Raw genomic sequence first — 20,424 nt, forward strand, 5'->3', positions numbered from 1 at the left:
AAACTTGTGCTAATCTGTCCATCTATGCCACAACCAAATGGACTGCACTGGGATCAGGGTCCATTAGCAACATTCTCAGCAAGTGGATGGGTTACTTATTTCAGGCCTCCTTGTGCTGTAAAGCAGCAAAAAGCAGCCTGAAAAATCTCCCAATGTTTTTGGTCGGGGTCTGAGAAAAGTTCAGAGTGGGTTTTGAAGGGACACACTCCACAGAAGCAACCGTGGTCTCTGCCACAGACACATCCATCCTACGGGATCCTAGATAGAAGATTTCCTTTGCCTGCAATTCTCTTGGAAAAAGGGCCCCCGCCAAACTCATCTGGTGTGCTGTGCTCTGGGTAGAAGTAATTGCTTTTATGGGGCGTTATTCATGTCTAGTCTACCTGAGGGCCACCTCAAATAATGTTTCTCTAGCTATTAAAGGCTTTATCACGCATGAAGCCTCTCCAGTATTTTTCTTTAGGGGAAAAGAAAAAGATTCCTCTTGAAGTTTACCACCTCCAGCGGCAATTTGCTGCCCATTTCAGGGCCATGTTAAGTGGTTGGCACCTGAAAAAAGGGCAGTCTTTTTCTTTTAAGTGCAGCCGGAAAATGGGAGTCATAAGTGAAAGTAGGGAACCGGGAGAAGTATTTCCATGCGGCTGAGGTAGCTTTCTTGTTTTGTTGTGAGCTGGCAAACTTCAACATGCTCAAGCAGTGTTTTGTCAAATTTCTTAAATGCTGAATGTGGCACTGTCCCAAATGAATGTAGATGTTATTTTAGTGCTAGGAGAGATTTATTTTAATGTACAGATGCAGCCACTACAAAGGCCCCTTTTAATCTACTGGGAGCTCTGTTCCTTGCTCTTTTACTCTGTGCAACCCTCCTCCCCATTCTAGGGAAAACTGGTATATGCTGTGAAATTGCAGAGTATTCCCTCCTTCCCTCTTCATCTCCCAAGGCAGTGACATAAGTGCTGACAATAATTAAAATTAAAATGCTTTGTGAAAGAAAAAGCAATTTGCAGGGCTTCATTCCCTTGCACAGCCTGCCTGGAATTCAGAGACAACACTGCTTGATAAAAGAAAACGTACCAGCAACACAGCCCACTTGCCCAGCTCCACACTCAAGCAGAGCAGCCCCAAGAGAAGCATTTCTTTATTTAGGAAATGTTTCCTAGATAGAAAGGAAGCACAGAAGGAGCTGTTCCTTTACTGCTCACCTCCAAGATGGGAAATCCATCCATTGAGCTGAGCCTCAGGTACTAATATCTTGCACCTTGGTGGAGGCCAAAATAAACAGGAAGGGAAGCACAGAGGAAGCCATGGGGACATGTGAGGTTTGGCCCAGCCAAATCTATGCTTTCAAGGCAAGACGAGAGAGGGGAGCTACAGACAAAAGCAAGGAGTTTGAGGGGGTGGGGGTGGGGGGCGTATGTGGTTGGGGGCTGCTCACCAGACTCACTGGCAAAGGAGAAACTGAAGCCAGGACAGTTTTCAGTCCTATCTTACCCAAGGATCCCTCTTCATAATAATTTGGAATATTCCCTTTACTATCCCAAAATGAGATGCATAGAAAATATAACCTGTTTCTCTACATGCTGCCCAAAAAAAAAAAAAAAACTATAGAATGCTCCCACTATGATATCAAGAAATAAAAGGAGAGTAGTTTATAGGAGGATAATATATATTTTAGTGTGTAAATGTTTGGGCAGAACTATAAGAAGAGACAGAACGAAGAGGCCAGAAGCTTGCACAGAATTTCTGTAAATGCAATAGCTGCTGTATGGGCCTCTCAACCACAAACCGTGCCTCCTTGGTGATGAGATTCTCTGAAATAGTCAAGTTTCAGGCAAAACAGAGTGTATTTGTCTCTCTCTTTCACAGGACTGAGGTTACATTTTTAGAAATTTTCACGTGCAAGACATACTTTGTATTTAGATGTAGAACAGAATTCAGTTCAAGGCCCAGCTATGGATCATGCTTTCCACGCACATCAATACCAGGCAGAGCACTTGAAGCCCTGAGGGGCATGGAACCATTCTTTGTTGGGGTCTGTCTTGTGAATTGTAGGCCTTCCAGTTACTGTAACAATCAAACTACAAACTTCCAAAACAGTCCCCTAGGGGGTGATGCAGCCCCATGGAGAAGCATGTAGGAAAATGGGCAGCAGGCTCCTGAGTCAGGCTTGTGGTCTCTAATCCCAATTCCATCCGGTTCTAGCAGTTGTGTGGCCCTAGTTAAGTCACTTGACTGCCTGCAGCTTATCTTTAAAATGGAAAAAACATCTTCTCTCTGAGATTGCTGAAAAGTTAAGTGGGATAATGTTAGTTGGGTGCCTGGCCCACAGCGTGTGCCCTGTGTGTCCTCTATTATTGGGACCAGCTCCTGCAGCCCTTCATGTCCTGGGCCGTTTCTTCTGTCTGTTTTCTGCTTCCTTAGAGACAAAGGCTGTTGTCTCTGCTCTGAGGTGGGTACGGGTTTCCTTTGGGCCACTGCCTTGTTTCCAAGGAGGCTTCTCTCCTTCTCTTTCTTCAGAGAGGGGCAGCAAGCATGAAGGCCTGGAGGCACTGAAAGATGCCAGGAGCCTCTGAGGAACTCTTTTTGGCCTGCAGGAAACTGATCAGTTCACAGGAGTTGGAAAGAAAAATTAAAACGTAAAGCAAGATGTATGAGAAAATGTGTAGATTTGCCAGTCTCGTAGTAAGCAAAGTGTTAGTCTTTTCTACAGGGATAGGCTCATTAAATACATATTCTTTTTGAGTAACTTTAGGTGACTTCCTTTAGCGCATTCATTTAGATATCTGTTTTTCAACGTCTCTGAAGTCATGAAGATCTGGGTTCAAATCCTAGTTCCTCCAGAGTCCCTCTCAGCTTCTAAACCATGTAGTTGACCTCTAGGTTGACCACTCAGAAGCCTTCGTATCCTCAGAATTAAAACAGAGGTGACAGTGACAGTATCTAGCTGTGAGGATTTTATCGAATCTTCAGATTTTACAAACTCTCAGCAGAGCTGCAGATGTTCTGGGTAGTTGTGATTACATCAGGTCCAGCTTGTTTAACTTTTAGCAAAAAAGAGGAAACGTTCCACAGTGGTTTGAAACCCAAGGTCCTTGCAGGTGACATGGAATCTACAAGGAGTCCAGGCCAGGAAACGAAATGAATCTGGGGCCTGTGATAGAGGGTTGGCAGCACCTTAGATTGGTGAGTGGTGCACAGTATATCAGTCTTGGAAAAACTATGTGGAGACTCAGCTACACGTCAGTGCCGTGCACGGCATCCTCATTCCAGCCCAAGGTGGCCCTAGAGTCAGTCAGCAGCCCCCTGGGCCTTATTGACAAGCCAGCAGGGAGCCTCGGGCTGCGCCGTCTGTCTGCAGCCTCTGGCAGCAGTAGCAGGGCTAGCGGAAGCCAAGTTCCAGTGTCCCAGGATAGGAGCAGGGAAGGCTGACACCTACGAGGACGTCCTGGTGCAGGTCTTTCCTCCGGGCCGCCACATCTCTGGCTTCCCTTTCCAGTCAGATCTTCTTTCCCATGCAGTCAGTTTAGGGGCTGGAGGCAGGGTGGAGAGGGGAGGAACTCGCCCAGTTCCTCCATTTTGGCAGTTGCCATAATGTCCTTCCAGCCCTGAGATTCCTCTGGGCCTCAGCTTTGGAGACTCGAGTTCCTCTGTGCCTCCCTTCGCCACAGCCCTAAGCATGGAATGCTTTAGATGAGGGAATGGAGAAGAGCCAGGGTGTGCCAGGAAACTCTGGGAAGAAAGTTGGTAACAACTGTCTTTCAAAGTGTTATCCCTCAAAGAAAGCACAAGAGGCAACTGATTAACTGCCTAGTGCCTGGAATATAGTGCATTTGCTTGTTCATTCATTCGTTCAGTCAGTCAGCCTTTACTGAAGGCTACTGGGTGCCAAGGAACCTTTGGAGAAAGAATAATTGCCTGAGTTGAGGGGCATTGAGGTCAGGCAGCCTTACTTACTTGTAGACAGGCCTTACTGAGGCCTGTCTACAGTGGTCTCTACCCTGCTGAGAGGGATTTGGACTTCCTGCGAAATCAGAGAAGGAAGCACCCACCCTGTCTCCACAGCCCACCCTGGCCCCGCACAGGAACATGACCAGTGCAGTCTGTTCTGAAAGTCAGTTCAGGAACCCAAATGAGAGACTCAAGTATTGCCAAGTATGTGTTTGGGAGCAATTGTTTAATGACAGAAAATGGTTTTTCCATCCTCAACATCTGCCTGGTTAAATTATGGGACAAAACTGGCATCCTTCACCCCATGGCTAATTCCCAAATATTCCAAGCTCTTGAGAGTCCAAGAGGTTGGAGGGGAAAGAAAGGCTTGATTACTCCAAAATGCTGTTCACCCCTCTTGTACTTCCCATTCCCTTCTGCCTCCCTGCTCAAAAACACATTGTGTGCAGCTATTGTGGGAGGACCTAGTCCAGGTTTGCCATAGCCGAACACGTTACCACCCAGGTATTTGGCTTTAGAATGGGGGTCTAGATGGTGAGAGGGAACCAGGCCCGATGGTGTGCTGATCTTGTCTTTGCAGGCTGCCTTCCCGCATGAGCACACTCAGAAGCACATGGTCTTTCCAGGGCTGTTTCTGTTGTTCTCGTCCTTTCCATGTCAAATGAAATGGAGGCACTGGATAGAGACTGAGATAATGGCCTGGTTGACCCACTATCAAGAGGGCAATTCTGGGGCTTCCCTGGTGGCGCAGTGGTTGAGAGTCCGCCTGCGATGCAGGGGACACGGGTTCGTGCCCCCGTCCGGGAAGATCCCATATGCCACGAAGTGGCTGGGCCCACGCATCCGGAGCCTGTGCTCCGCAACGGGAGAGGCCACAACGGTGAGAGGCCCGCATACCGCAAAAAAAAAAAAAAAAGAGGGCAATTCTGCTTCTGAGGAGCTATCCCCAGAATGCTCACCAGATTTTGTTTGAACCTCCCTGTTAGGCCCTGCTTGTTGTCTGATAGAGACTAGGGAAGTGTACCTTCTTCACTTGCACTGGCCATGCAGATGGTCTTGGAGTTTTCTCAGACACTTCACGCTTATTCCCAGCTTGGGGTTTTGCATGTGGCCTAAAATGCTGTCTCCACCGTCCCTGTTCACCAGGTCACTAGGTCCTCATGAATTCCTACTCATCCTATAGGTTCTCCCTCTTTATTGACTACTTCCCTAATACTATCTTAAGAGAACAGTAATTCCAAGACATGCCTGGTGAGCAGACAAACATGTTTCATGAAATAATTCATTTACAAGCAAAATCAAAACATGCTGAAATTTACCAAGCTAAAATGATGGGCCCTTGAGGTGGAAAAGATGGGCAGTGTCTGGCAAGACACAGATGAGATTGATGTGCCAGTGGAAAAACTCAGGGTTCCAGGCTTCACTCAGCCAGGAGGGATTAGAAACAAGACTGCACCTCACCATCCAATCCCAAGTGCCCTCTGCTGAGTGGGAGTCCATCATCTCTCACCTGATTCGATGAGTGCTACCAAATCCTAACCAGCCCCGCACACAAACTATACAGCCCACTATCTCCACCTGCAGATATTTCCAAAGCGTGGATCTGTTCACATCTCACATCCATCCCTTGCTGAGAACCTTTTCATGGCTCTTCATTTCCCTCAGGACAGAGCCCAAGATACCTGGATGGCAAAGGTAGGTCTCCTGAGAGAGAAAACAGTCTGAGAATAGTTGACATCGCCATCAGCACAGCATCAAACCGCCGGGTCATTCCTTTGACCTGTATCATAAGTGCTTACCTGGGCTGGGCACTTCTCTAGGTACAGAGAATATAGGTGTAAACAAACAGCCTCTGCCCTCCAGGAGCTTAACGCTAGCTAGGTAGGAATAAAACACAGTAAATAACACATAATATAATTTAATGCCAAATACAGATTAATGCTTTGATAAAAATAAAGCCGGTTTGACTATTGACAAAAAGACCATCAGAAGAGTCCATAGACCAAGCAAAATCAGGTTTATTCCCTAGCTCAGTGAGGGAGAACACCGCCCTGACAGGGTCTTACGAGTGTCCAAGAAAGGGTAGTCAGGCAGGTGTTGATAGGGTTCTGGGGTCTGGGTGGGTCTTCAGTGTGGGGATCTGATCAGGATTGGGTTCCTTTAAGAATGGTGTACCTCTTGAGTCTTGATAAATCCAGAGTTGTTTGATAAGTGAGCGGTTTCTGTAGTTGAGCCCTCTCTTGTTCTTGATCAGTCTGTTGTTTAGATAAGTTGATTTAAGGGAAGTTTCTCAAGTAAATCATAAAGTATTTTTACTGGTTTATAGCCTTATCTTTCTGGGCAAGAATTTTCTGTAGTAAACAGTAAAATCACGAAAGTCATGCTGATGGAGGCGACCTTGGTTTCCAGTCCTGATATTTCACTGCAGAACACAAGCTATCTCAGTGCTCTCAGGGCTAAACATGCAACAGAGGTCACCCCAGCTTATTGCCTGGGATGTGCCATGTGTCTCTCAGTGTAGGATTGCCAGATTTAGTAAATCAGAATTTTTTATCTGGCAACCCTATCAGAGTGCTGTGAATTTTTCAATGAATCGTCTGTATATTAATTCTAGATTTTCAGCTTCTCCTGCAGCATCAGAATAACTAGCAGGATCCAGAAGATATTCCCACAAGGCATCAGCTGAGCTGAGATGCTCACTTGACACCAGCACAGGGTGGTCTCTCATTCACCACAGTTCCCACCCAGTCCTGGAGGGATCTGAGTTTTGGGGGGTCTGAATGGACTCAGAATCCCTAGGATGAGCTGGGTGTGCTTGGACAAGTCCCTTTCCTTCTCTGTGCCCTGGAATATAAGCTGGAGAATCAGAGTAACTGGACACCCTCCTCCAGCTCCGTGAACTGTCCATGTGAATTTTTTTTTATTGACGAATATTTGATTTACAATATTGTGTGAGTTTCAGGTGAATAGCAAAGTGATTCAGTTATATATATATATTTTTCAGATTATTTTCCATTGTAGGTTATTACAAGATATTGAATATACTTCCCTGTGCTAAACAGTAAATCCTTGTTGCTTGTCTATTTTATGTATAGTAGTTGTTTGTATCTGTTAATCCCGTACTCCTATTTTATCCCTTCCCTTCCTCCCTTTCCCCTTTGGTAACCATAAGTTTATTTCCTAGGTCTGCGAGTCTGTTTTTTTTTTTTTTTTTTTTTGCGGTACGCGGGCCTCTCACTGTTGTGGCCTCTCCTGTTGCGGAGCACAGGCTCCGGACGCGCAGGCTCAGCGGCCATGGCTCATGGGCCTAGTCGCTCCGCGGCATGTGAGATCTTCCTGGACCGGGGCACGAACCCGTGTCCCCTGCATCGGCAGGCGGACTCTCAACCACTGCGCCACCAGTGAAGCCCTGTTTCTGTTTTGTATGTAAATTCATTTGTATTATTTTTTAGATTCCACATATAAGTGATATCATATAATATTTGTCTTTCACTGGTTGACTTCACTTAGTATGATATTCTCTAGGTCCATCTCTATTGCTGCAGATGGCAATATTTCATTCTTTTTTATGGCTGAGTAGTAGTCCATTGTGTGTGTGTGCGCGCGCGCGCCACATCTTCTTAAACCAAATCATCTGTAGATGGACACTTGGTTGTTTCTATGTCTTGACTATTCTAAATAGTGCAGTTATGAACATTGGGGTGTGTGTATCTTTTCGAATTAGTGTTTTCTTTTTTTCTAAGTATATACCCAGGAGTGGAATTGCTGGATCATATGGTAGCTCTATTTTTAGTTTTTTAAAGAATCTCCATACTGTTCTCTGTAGTGGTTGCACCAATTTACATTCTCATGTGGATGTTTTAGTGCTGCTTTGCATTGAATACAGTCATCAACATCCAGCTCAGAGGTGTTTGGCAAATATATGTGACCATTCTATTATGGGTTTTGAAATGTTTGGAAATATGACCCCTGATTTTGTTATAATCTCTTTGGTAACTGTTATTAGGTGGTGACCTAATAAGAAATTATTAACTGGGGAGCTATAATTTGGAAACTTATAATTTTCTTAATGGACATTGATTTGCGTAACCCTGATTAAAATACAATGAAGCCTGAGGCTTATTAAATGTTTTATTCTGAAAGTTTGAAAGGATGGGAATTGACTCTAAAAATGTACTGGCTTGAAAACCTTATTGAAATAATATTATTTGAAGAGTTTTGTGAGCATAAAATGATCTGACAAAAACTATTCGATGCCAGCTTCAGTGGCCTCAGAAAGCTGAGGGAATATAGGTTTCTTCAGATGAAGTCTGGAAAAATGCTTCCAGATTACCTCAGGGGTGAAAAGAAAATTATTATTCCATTCCACAGCCCTGCTAATTCTTTTCAACATTGATTCTGTCAAGTAATTAGAATCTAAATGGAGGAAACATTCATAATTGTCATTTATTATACTTTACCAAAGGTGACTGCTCCCAAGAAGCTCTGACAGGACAAAAACAAAGTGACTACAAAAGAAATGTGTAGGCGAAGGGATCAGGCCTTCCTACACACACATTCCCGGAAGCCAGTCACAGACAGTGAGTGGGTATGGTTCCAGATTAAAACAGACCTCTGCAGCTATGAGTCTTCAAAGAAAATCTTCTGCTATCGCGTTGTCAATCAAGCGATAATGAGTCCTGTTTCCCTCTCTCTCTCTCACCACAGACATATATCATGTAGCTCTTTGTTACTTAAAAGCATGTATAAGAAAGATTACCCCCCCTCCACCCCAATACCACAGGGTATACTTCAGAAGTGAAATATGCAATCGGTGAGGGGTTTATATTTAAAATGCCTCCTCCCCTTTTATCATTGTATTTCTTCACTCGGCATAGGCTAAAATATGAGGTGTGCCTGCTCCTGTGAGAATGTGTTTTTTCCCCCTAATTTCTGAAATAATACCATACCTTGGAGATTAATGTTCAGGCTTTACCAAGATTATAATAAACAAATAGTGGCTTTGATCTAAATATTTTTCAAAAGGTTGTTGCTGATCATTCTCCCGTCCCTATAATCTTTTAAGAAAGCCTTTGGACTTGCCAGTCTGACACCCAGGGGGGCATAAATGCAGCTGCCTTTTCTTCCCCCTCGTCTCCATGAGGATACTCTGTTCTCAGTTTCGCCCAAATTAGTCCCAGGATTTCAGTTGTGTTTTTTGTCCAACATTCCATCATGCAAATCATTAAAATCTTCACATGAAATATTTAACAGATGAGTTATGTCATAATTCACATTACAGTTTTAAACTGTTATTCATGTGGTAAGTCATTTATCCTGGACATTAGCAGACCCCTGGAATGGGCTTGTATTTGATGTAAGGAAGGTTAGAGTTCTTTTCCTCAGCGCTCCAGGACAGTGGCCTTTTCCCAAACCCCCAGTTAATCATGAAATATTCCAAAAAAGTGACATTCAGATTCATTGTTAGTTCTACTTGCAATTAACTATTTTGAAAACAAACAGAAGAAAACATTTAAACAAATGTGGCTTGGCTAGCAGCTATTACAGTTGACCGTTAATTAAGGCAAGTTGTAATCCAAATGTGCCATGGCTTGTTACTGTCACTGCAAGCCGTCATTGCTGTTGGGCACAAAGGAATGAAAATTCAGGGACTCTGTCAGAGGGGGGCTGAGGACAAGGTGGGAGATATTAACCCAGCTGTGTAAAAAGAGCCACTACCCTGCTTGAGAAATATGGCCAGAAAGGAGCTCATTTTCTAGTTGAGAAAATGTATGGCCAGCATGTACTTGTAGAATTTGGATTTTAAGAAAACTTGTTCCACTCCTAAGTGATGAAATACAAAGGAAATCCTTAGCATGTATTTTATTTATTAACTTATTAGAGTTTTATTTTCTCTAATAAGGAGAAGGTTTTCTACCATATTCCTACCCATGAATTGGAATTGGAATCTATTAGAAGAAAACACTCCTGTTTGTGGGCCAAGCCAGCCCAGGGGAGCCTGAGCACTGGAATGAAATAATTGTCCCCATGCTGCCAGCAGTAGCCAGTCAGTTGAGAAGCTTTGTGTCCGGGTAGCCTGGCTGATGAGCACATGGAGCTGACGGTGACAGTATCAGGGACAAAACCCTCTTGGATTCTATACGCTGACCTATCTAACCTTGTCCTGAGTGTGCATGGATAATCACAATTCCAGAGGGCTGAGTGATGGGATTTGAGGAGTGGGACACACCTTTCATTAATCCTGAAGGGGAAAAAATCCATTTCAAGCTTGCTCAGCTGGAAAGGAATCTTTGCCTTCTGTTTTCTGCTTCATTTTGCCAGTGCTCACGTGGCCTTTCCCCACTTCTAAGGTATTATAATTTTGTAGAGTGTTTACCCACCAACATTACATCCTGAGGGACCTTGGTAGCAGTGGACAATATGGATTTATCGTGGATGAATCTTCTGTTCAGTGTCAATATATTGGCACTGAAAAAGGTGCACTTGGTGGTGAAATACAAGCAAAAAGGATTAAAAACTAGGAACAAATCATCACATGAATGTTGACAACACTGTCAACCCTTTAGAGTGTTCTGATACACATCCTTTTATTTTGTATCATTTATCCCCATCCCACGAAAGTCCTGTTCAGAAGCTAGAGCCAGTGTGATTCTCTTTGTAGAGACAGAGAAGTGAAATGATGTACCCATGGGCACTCAGCTGTCTTAGAAACAGTGTTCACAACCAGAGCTCTTGATAAACACTTTCCTGGTTATAATTTGTTGATGGCGGCAGGATTGTTTTTCTGTCTCCTGGATGAGCTCTCTATGTGTATGTGAATATATCGCATGGCTGGAGAACTGGGCAAATGGAGGTAGGGGCGTTTTGTGTGAGCTTGCGTGCCAGGCGTGGTGAGCACTGTTTTACAAACCGGATTTGTGCTCCTAGGGGTAAGTTGCCAGTTGAGGCCAAGCCCACAGAAAATTATTTCTAAATGAATACAATATGAAAAAGTTATTTTATTTCTAATTTTACATGTAACATTGTTCTTTGGTGAGTCTCGGATTACACTTGAATGCATGTCTATTAACCTGATATGAGATGCATGCATGATTTCATCTTGAATGCATTTGAATATAATAGCACTGGAAATGTAATTTGTATTTTCAAATTTTATAAAGCAAAATAAATAAATCTTGAGGGTGGTAGCCACATTGAGCATATTGCATTGATTTCTTTGGGTTTCTCTCAAACTAATTACCATCTTCCCCTTGCAAATCCAGGTCTTCTCACACAGGCAGGTCTGTCTGCTCTAGATTCTCCATACCTAAGTCATCCTCATTTCTTTCACCTCCAGGTAGTGGGTAGCATGGATGGGTCTGTGGGAAACGTTAACTTTCATCCTCAAGGGACACCAGTGTCCACTTCCTCTCTGTGTTCCTTCCTGTTATCAGTGATGACTGTCCAATTAAACTCTCTGTGATGATGAAAATGTTCTGGATCTGTTGGGTCCAGTATAGTAGCCACTAGCCTCATGTGGCTATTGAGCAGTTAATATGTGGCTAGTGCAACTTAGGCACTAAATTATTAATTTTATTTAATTTTGATTTAAATAGCTACATGTAGCTACTGGCCACCAATTTGGACAACATAGGACTGCAGCATGTGAGGTCAGCTGTTGGTCCCAATTCCAGTGCACTCATCACTGACATTCTGCAAATGAAGTGCCATTGTGTTTTGGTGCTTGGATCATGCTCGACTCCGTCAGCTCTGAATATCCTGATGTATGATCCTCTCTTCAGCGATTTGACTGCCCTCCCCAGGCCTCCATCCATGGCTGTTGCATCCCTTCTGTCTTCATTTCAATACATTCACCACCTGTCACGTATCTGGTTTCTGATAAACATTGGACGAAGAGAGGGAGGGGAAAAGTAGGTAGGAAGGAAGTTAGAGAGTTGGGGAAAGAGGAAGACTGGAAGGAAGATATTCCATGGAAGCTCTGTGGTCTGTATTGCTGAGCTGAAAATCTGTACTCACGCATACTTTAGAGTATTGAGGTATGTTACGGCAACAGTAACCTGACTAATTCAAAGCAAATTATGAGGTGTCAGTGCTCCAGATGCATGAATATTTCATATGAAAGGCTCTGGGGCTCTTTGGGATGACAATTCTCATAACGATGATTTTGCTGTTTTGTTGGTTTCCAAAGACCATCCTAGTATCTTAAGGTCATTGTCCTAGGAGGCTCACATGATATTGGCGTTCTAGGAAGGGTCCCCAGGGATACTTTTCTTCTGGGTCAGTTCTGCTCCTGGGAGGTGAGTAAGGAACCACCAGATGCAGTCATGGAAAAGGGACTCTGTCTCCATCCTTGTGTTGAAAGTTCCTAGCAGGGAGCCGGGGAGCCTTTATAATCAAATGGAAGTGAGGAGCACCGTGAACTCCAGGAGAAATATGTTGATGATTTTCTGGACTGTCTAAAAAATTTCAAACCCCAGGAATGGTGTTTTAATTTTCTGCATTCTCTTTGGGACTTGGGTTTCGCTAAAGCATTTTCAGTCCTTGTTTTTCTTATTAAATTAGCAGGATTGACTTGAATCAGAATATACCGTTATGGCTTGAAATGTTGAAAGAACAAAATAGACGGGCATGACAAATATCTCAGGTTCCATTTGGGATGTGTGGGGGATGGGAGAAGAGAGGAGGAGTTGTTGAAGTAATGATGATCTTTTTTCTGATAAAAGTTGAAAACAGGAAAAATAAAACTGGAACAAAACAAAGGAAAATAGCAAGAGGAAGCTAAATTTCTGTTTGTGGAAGCTTGTATTTGTTTTTCTGAATAGAATTAGCCATAGGAATGCCCTTAAGCATTTTTGTTTGTTTGTGGAGGGGATTTTTTATTCTGTTTTTTTGGTGTTTGCTTGTTTGTTTTTTACTTTAAATCAATTTGTACTTAAGAGATAATTAGCCAAATGCACCCAGTGGCTGTGGCTGCCTGACTCACCTCACTCTCCTGTCTCCCACTGTCCGGGCCATTTCCTAGTCCTTCCTGTTCAGGGCTTTCATTGTGGACCTTCTGAAATACAGATCTGAGGTCCTTTGACTTTTCTACTTCAATATCTTAAATGGCTCCTCAGACCCTAAAGCAGGTGTCAGCAGACTTTTTCTGTAAATGGCCAAGCAGTAAGTTATTTTAGGCTATGTGGGCCCCTCAGCCTCTGTTGCAACTACTCAGCACTGCTGTTGTACCAGACAGTACGTAAACACATAAGGGTGCCTGTGTGCCAGTAAAACTTTATTGATAAAAAGAGGCTAAATTTGGCCCTTGGGCCAACTCTTGGCCTACAGGATACTCTTCAGGTGTGTTGGCCTGACATTCAAGACCATTTTCCATTTGACCTCAGCCTGCACAACCATCTCCCCCACTCACATTCTTTCAAGCCTCAGAAGACAGTATGGTCTTTGGAAAGGCTCCATCCTTTTGCCTTTCTCACTTGATGAGAATCAAGTGCAGAATCAAGTTTCTGCACTTGATTCTCATCTTTCCTCTGTTCTTACTTTTTCTATGAGTTAGATCTCCATGCTTTATCTTACACAAAGTTCTTACCGATTCCCCCAGGCCAAGTCTGCCCCATCCTCTGTGCTCCACAGTTCTCTGTTTAAGCCTCTGATGTTGCTTTTACCACGTGGCCACTCCCCACATAGACTCTGAGGGAGCATGTGGTCTCATTCCCCTTAGCACCCAGCTTAGAGCTTGGCATAGAAAGCGCCACTGAACAAATGGTCGTGAAATTGACCCACCAATGGGCTTGTGAATCTCTTAATCATAGAGAAGTATATTAACTTGTAGGTGAATGTACTACAAACCCGGAAGTGGGAAACCATGGGCCAGAGTTGCTGGAAGGGATGTGGGCAACAAAAAACACAGCCAGGGCAAAATGGAGCAGATCCATTATAATCAAGACTGTCTGGGAGTCCTTTGGCATCGACCTCATGGCCCAGACAGGGAGTGAGTGAGGAGTGAGGGAAGTAGTGTCTAGTTTAGGGCATCAGGACCAGGGAGAGGATGCAGCCTGCTGGAGGGAGATCAGAGAGAAGCAGCCTGCATGATTAATGGGATGGAGGGACTGACTCATGAAGCAAGATTAAAGCACTCTGAGGAGCTGGGATACAGACCGAAAGGGGCAGATGATAGCAGGCTGCAAGTATGTGAGATGGATAAACACCCAGGAGGGAGCAGCTAACTTCATTAGAGAGGTGAAAACAGGGCCTCCATCAGAGAATGGGAAGGGTGCTCAGAAAGGGCATGGGTGACTCACAGGGGAACTCAGTAGACAATGGGTGGGCCAGGGGCAGCTCTGGGTTGCTGGGAATAGAAACACCATAGAAAGGTCACCGTGGGGTGACTCTCTCAGGGAACCCTCTGCTTTTATCCTGTTGTGTCTCGAAGCCTGCCGTGGCTGTTGACCTTGGCCTGAAGAGATACACACGGAGGAAGAGAGAAAACTCGTTTTCCTCCCTCCTCTTAGATACCAGTGACTGAATGTCACAACAGTTTTTAGGCCTTCTGCTCTGAGGTCAGCTTTCTCTCATCCCTCCCTGTGTTTGGTAGAACCAGAGATACTTGCCTCAAGCCCCTTCTTAAGTCCAGGTCAGGCTCTTACCTCTGCCTGCCGGTGGATCTGACTAAAAACCCAGCCAGCACTTTGGTTTACAGCTTCCTCAGTTGGTTCGTCTCCAATAGGGATATGGATCGTCAGGCATTTTGGAAGACAAGATTCATTTGAAACTGTAGTGAACAGCCTTCAGGCTTCAATATCAGCCTCCTTCAGGTATTCTCTGAAATTTTCTCCAGGGCTAGGAAGAGCAGTTTATGCTATAGTCTGACCAAATGGCCCATATCGTGGTAGGTCCTCCATAGCCAACTTGTTATCTACAGTAAGGCCTGTGGAGTAGCCTAGCTCAACCCCGGCTGCACATTCAGATCACCTGAGGTGCTTTTTAAACATACCCATGCCTAGGCTCCACTCCCAGAAATTCTGATTTAAATGGTCTTAGTGTGGAGGGGGAAGGCACCAGGCATCAGAATGTTTTTTTGAAGTCTCCCAGATGGTTCTAATGTGTTGAGAACTGCCACTGAAAAACCTTTATTCAGGTATGATTATAATTCACACTGATGTTTATCTATCTATGTATCCATCCATCCATCTAGTGACTATACTATCACCTGAACAGATTTTCTAAAAAAGCAATCATTTACCAGTGAGTCATCTATGTGCTTGGCACCTTGCTGGAGGCAGGGATCCAGTGGGGAGCAACAACATGTCCCTGTCGCTGGGGAGCTTGTGCTCCGGAAGATGGAAGACACTTTGGGTAAAGCGGGATGAACCCAGAGTGCTGAAATGGTGCATTTCAGAGTCTTCCATTCTGCATGTTACAGCCACGCTTAGCTCTAGTCTCACCCTAGAGTCTGACATTCCAAGTGCAAAGATAGAGGATGAGTCTCTCTAAGTGTACATATCCCAGTTAACTTTGACTCTCAGGTCTTGCTCCAACAATTTGTTTAGGAAGTAGAAATGTACTTGGTACTTATAAGGGTAACAACCCAAGACCTTCATAAATCTTCAAGTTCCAGAAGCCAGCAGAAGAACGTTTACCCAAGGTGGGAGTTGGTGGGGGGCATCTAACATGGTGGCCACATAAAAGTATATGGGTGAACTTGGTTTTTCTTTGTTGTTGTTTTTTTTTTTTTTGGTAATTGTGTATCTCTTTTGATAGGTATTATTATGTAGATTGAAGTTACTGTAGGTATTTCAGCAAAAGAAAAAACATGTGGAAAGATAAATAACAATACTGGTGATATAAGGATATGGCAAAAATTGGGGAAGTTGTGTGCGATGGACTGAAGTTTGCAAACCCGCCCAGGGCTAAATGGCGTCCCTTGGGGAGTGCAGTGTTTCCAGCACAGAGTCTCATTCTTTCTTTCCATCTCCTCTCAAGTTTTCTCACCATCTGACGAGCTTTTTTCCCTGACTTGAGTACTTTCGATAATGGTTTCAAGAGTTACTTTGTCTTGACTTCATAGAGAGAAATATTCTGAGCTTGCTCATTGCCTAGTTCTGAGGTTCCACCGAATTCTTCTTCCCAGAGTTTCAAATCACTTTCTTAACCTCTTCCATTTCTGCACATTTCTCTTACTAGAAGTAGCATCCACTGTTGCCTTAGGGAACTTTACACAGACAAGCAAAGAACTATATAATTCCACCAGAGTTGCTGGGGAGAGAAGATCACTGAGATGTGGATGCTGGGGGACAGTTCAACAAAGCCACATCATGGCCAAGTGACTTGCTTCCAACACCAGCCTCAGGACAAGTACTTTTCAAGTTTCATATCTCAAAAATATATGCAGAGTACACATTTTAGGCATGCAAGTTCATGCAATGATAATTGGGAACCCCGAAATGGGAACCCTGAAGAAACCGTGATCTTCTGAATATCCTTCTTATTTCCATTCCTGTTTTCAGCTGTGCTGGGGAGGGTGGTGACCACAAGTATATGAATTTTAGAAACACTCAAGTAACATCTCTCCAAAGAACCATCTGCACTGTGCTCAGTTTGTTCTGTCAAGAGTTCTATGAGTACAGGTAACCTTGAAAATTCCTTACCTGAAAGATAAAATGTTTTAGTTGTATGCTTCACTGTAAATTTAGTTTTTAAGTGTTCTTATCTGATATGCTTACATCAGCATCTTACCTTGACAGATAATTTTCAATGATAATCTTAAATAATTGTGTAAAGAGATCTCTAATGCCATGTTTTATTTATAATTTGTCCAAGCTGTAGGCATTCAGATGAAACTTGAATTTTTCCAAAGGAAGTTCTGGACTGCCAGCAGACAGGTAAGTTATAATCAGCATGTTGAAGCATTAGCGACACTGTTATTATACAGGTGTTCACATTTGAGTACCCGGAGCCTAAAAGTGCCAGATTTCCGATGAATATTTGTAAAATGAACTGCTGGGCTGCTCAGATTACCTTTCATTTCACTGCAAAGTAAAGGGCTGACAGCGTGTTAGACAACACATGCTGGGAAAGCAGGGAATTTGCTCCTGCAACAGTTGTAATTGTGAGATCAAACTAGTGACCTTCTAAAAGAGAAGTGTTTCTTCTAAGTATTGGGGACTTTTGCAGATTTTCATAGTGACTTTCTTTTAATCTTGTGGTGCCCAATTACTTATTTGTGAATCGCTTTTGAAGGCTTTTGCATAACTAGGTTAGACTAAGCATGCCTTCTTTGGCCAAGGGCTTCTCTGCCTTGGATAATCTGGGAACATTCTTCACTTGCACTATACATTCTGTACTAAGTAATCTCAGTGGTATTTGTTCAGTAATTCAGCAGAAATGGCAACACATAATTTGCCTCCATCTGTCCAATTCCAAATGTTGAAATGGTATATCATTTCTTAAATGAAGATACTTTAGGAAACTACGTACCAAGAACACAGACAGGAGTTTTAAAAAAAAGTCACTGGGGGTTAATTTAAAATTAAATGAATACATAATTATATTTCTTGTTACTCAAAGATTTGAGGTCTTAAAAAGACATCAATATTGAATGAAGCATAAATTAAAATGGACAACATAAATTAAAATGAAAAAGGGCCCTGTTACCCCAAAATTGTCTTTTTTTAAAAATAAATTTATTTATTTTTGGCTGCGTTGGGTCTTTGTTGCGCGAGCTTTCTCTAATTGCAGTGAGCGGGCTGGCTTCTCTTGTTGCGGAGCGTGGGCTCTAGGCACATGGACTTCAGTAGTTGTGGCACATGGGCTCAGCAGTTGTGGCTCACGGGCTGTAGAATGCAGGCTTGGTAGTTGTGGCACACGGGCTTAGTTGCTCCGGGGCATGTGGGATCTTCCTGGACCAGGGCTTGAACCCGTGTCCCCTGCACTGGCAGGCAGATTCTTAACCACTGTGCCACCAGGAAGTCCCCAAATTGTCTTTTATATTACTGTTTAGAGCTAGTACTCATCCTAGAGAGTACATTCCCTTTGGATGAAATTTGGATGAAATTTACATAACAGGCTAGGACTTTGATAGGCTGTCCTTGAGTAACTAAGTGGCAGTCATAGCAGACGCTGGTGTGTCCAAATGACACGTTTCCTTTTGTTTCCCCCTCACCCCACAGTGCGCCTCTCTGGATGGCAAATGCTCTATCAGCTGTGATGATGAGGTATGGTGGCCTCCTGGCCCTGTGTCTGCCCTAATCAAGTTGGGGGTGGCAGGGGCTGAGGCGGGTGGTGGTGGAGTGGCTGGATGACTAAGGGTGTTTTCTCACAGGGGGAATGTCTCACAGAGCCAGGTCTAACAGATTGCTCTGGACCAATCTCCAAAAACCCAAGGACATTTGCTTTGTTTCTTTCTTTTTCTTTCTTCTCCCAATCAGTTTATGAGAGCTGGAGAAATGTGATGTAAATGTCCCACGAACAGCACTACTGGGACTTTGGCATTTTATAAAAAACGATGCAAATTACTGCCATTTGAAACTCATATTACAACTCTCAAAGTTTTCTCCCCATATGGTACCTCTTTTCATCTTCTTAACTACCCAATGAAATGGATAGGAATATGTGACCCATTTTGCAGAGGGAGAAACTGAGGATCAGAGAAATAAAATGACTTGCTTAATTTCGTGTAATAAGCCAAAAATCTAAGAGTTGAAAACTCAGAATGTTGCATTCTAGCATAATGCTTCCCTCCTACAACTCCCTTTCCCTCCCTTCTTTCTTTCTCTTTATCTCTCTCCCTCTCCCTCAATCTTGGGAGGAGGAATTTGAATTCCACACATGAGCAATAGAAGAAAAAAGATTACCACTGTCCTAAGTCTGTCCATCAGATTTAAGTTTTTACAGCATCCAATCCCATGTATCTTCTGCCCCACATTTTGGATCAAGCAGGTGTGAAGTGGCCTTTCACTTTGGCTTAGGCGGCCTTCCTCTCTCTGAGTCAACCAAACCATTAGTCAATACATAAACTGGAACTTATAAATGATCACACATTCATATTCCTTCTGGTTACCACAGGGATTAAAGAAATCCTAACCAAACGTAATTCTAACTCAGAAAACATAGATTAGAAGTATATTTCCAAAAAGTAGGTGAAGCAAAGACAAGTAGAGAAATATAAAAGGGAGTCCAGGGTGAAGCTAAAGTACAAAATGCTCAGTCCCCGAAGATCTGGCTGCCAGTTTAAAAAAAAACATAATTGCTATATGAGTTACTATCCAAAGAGTAAAAACTAATCAATCATCTTTTCAGCAAAACCCCAATTTTTCCTGACCATCAGATCAAAAATAATTTTCCTGTAGGAAAGAGTACCCTATGATGTTTTATGATCAACACCCTTTCAGTAAGTTTGGGGATGCCATTCATAGGATAGTCAAGTGGCTTCAAAGCTCTCCTCTGTCTTTGAGGCATTAATTGTCTTACTGGAGTGTTCAGCTCAAGACAACTCAGCTCAACAATAATATTGATTAATCAGTGTCACAAGGCCCTATGTTAAGCCCTTTACTTGTACAATTACTAATCCCTATTTGTGGTAAAGGAACTGAGGACAGTTGGTTGGTTAGTTGGGTGACTGGATGGATGGTTGGTTGGCTAGTGTGATTGATGGTGTTTTGGATAGTTGGATTGTTTGATTGATTGGTTTCTAGTTGATTGGTTGGATGGATGGATGAATAGTTGGTTGAATAATTTGATGAATAAAGTTAGAGGCAGTGTTCCTATAACCCACACTGCCTCTGTGCATTCTCATGTATAGAAATAAGTGGAAATGGATTCCCACTTAGACTTCAAAACATACAATATATATTGTTCAGTAACTGATTTCACAGGTGGTCTAGCATAGTGGTTAAAGGTATAGGCTGTGGAGTTAGAATAGCTTCAAACTGTGACTCTGACAGTAATAAGCCTTGCCTTTGTTTCCTCAACTATACAATGGGGGTAGAAACACCTACCTCACAGAGTAATGATGAAGATGAATGAGATAATATATGAAAACTGTATAGCACAGCTCCTGGCAAATGGTAAGCACTCAGTAAACATTAGCTATCAAACAAAAACGTCTGCAGACGTGTTCTTCCCTTAGAGTAGTGGCTCACCTGAACCTAAAACCTCAGACGGCAACCACATATACACTTCAGGCAATGACAGTTTCCACTTGGGCATGCCTTCCTCACTACTAATGATCTCCTTTAGCAGCCATTGGGATGGACCCCCATTCAAATATCATTTTAAAAGTTCACACACTTTGAAAATTAAGCATGGAATTTGCTGGATTGCTGAACTTGATCTGATGCTCATTTTGCACTTTGAAACTATCATCCATTTCCCATTTTGACTCTAAATTTTGGCTTCAGGCAAGCAGTTGACATCGTTTTAAATGGAAAAGCCAGGCCCCTTTCCATCCTTTCAGCAGACTCTTTCCACGTGTCATTCCCC

The 20,424-nt window shown here is 43.2% G+C and overlaps 1 protein-coding gene across 1 annotated transcript in view; it reads left to right on the forward strand.

Moving 5' to 3' along the window:
• CACNA2D3 (calcium voltage-gated channel auxiliary subunit alpha2delta 3) overlaps positions 1-20,424 on the forward strand; it is a gene marked incomplete at its 5' end in the record, with an annotated part of 768,939 nt that overhangs the window by 668,659 nt on the left and 79,856 nt on the right. The window contains 2 exons of the mRNA XM_082664450.1: positions 16,765-16,826; positions 18,114-18,158. Coding sequence (XP_082520576.1) covers positions 16,765-16,826; positions 18,114-18,158 — 107 coding nt within the window. The remainder of the gene's footprint in view (positions 1-16,764; positions 16,827-18,113; positions 18,159-20,424) is intronic.

This window comes from Grampus griseus (genome assembly GCF_964374135.1).
Source record: "Grampus griseus genome assembly, chromosome: 10".
NCBI lineage: Eukaryota > Metazoa > Chordata > Mammalia > Artiodactyla > Delphinidae > Grampus > Grampus griseus.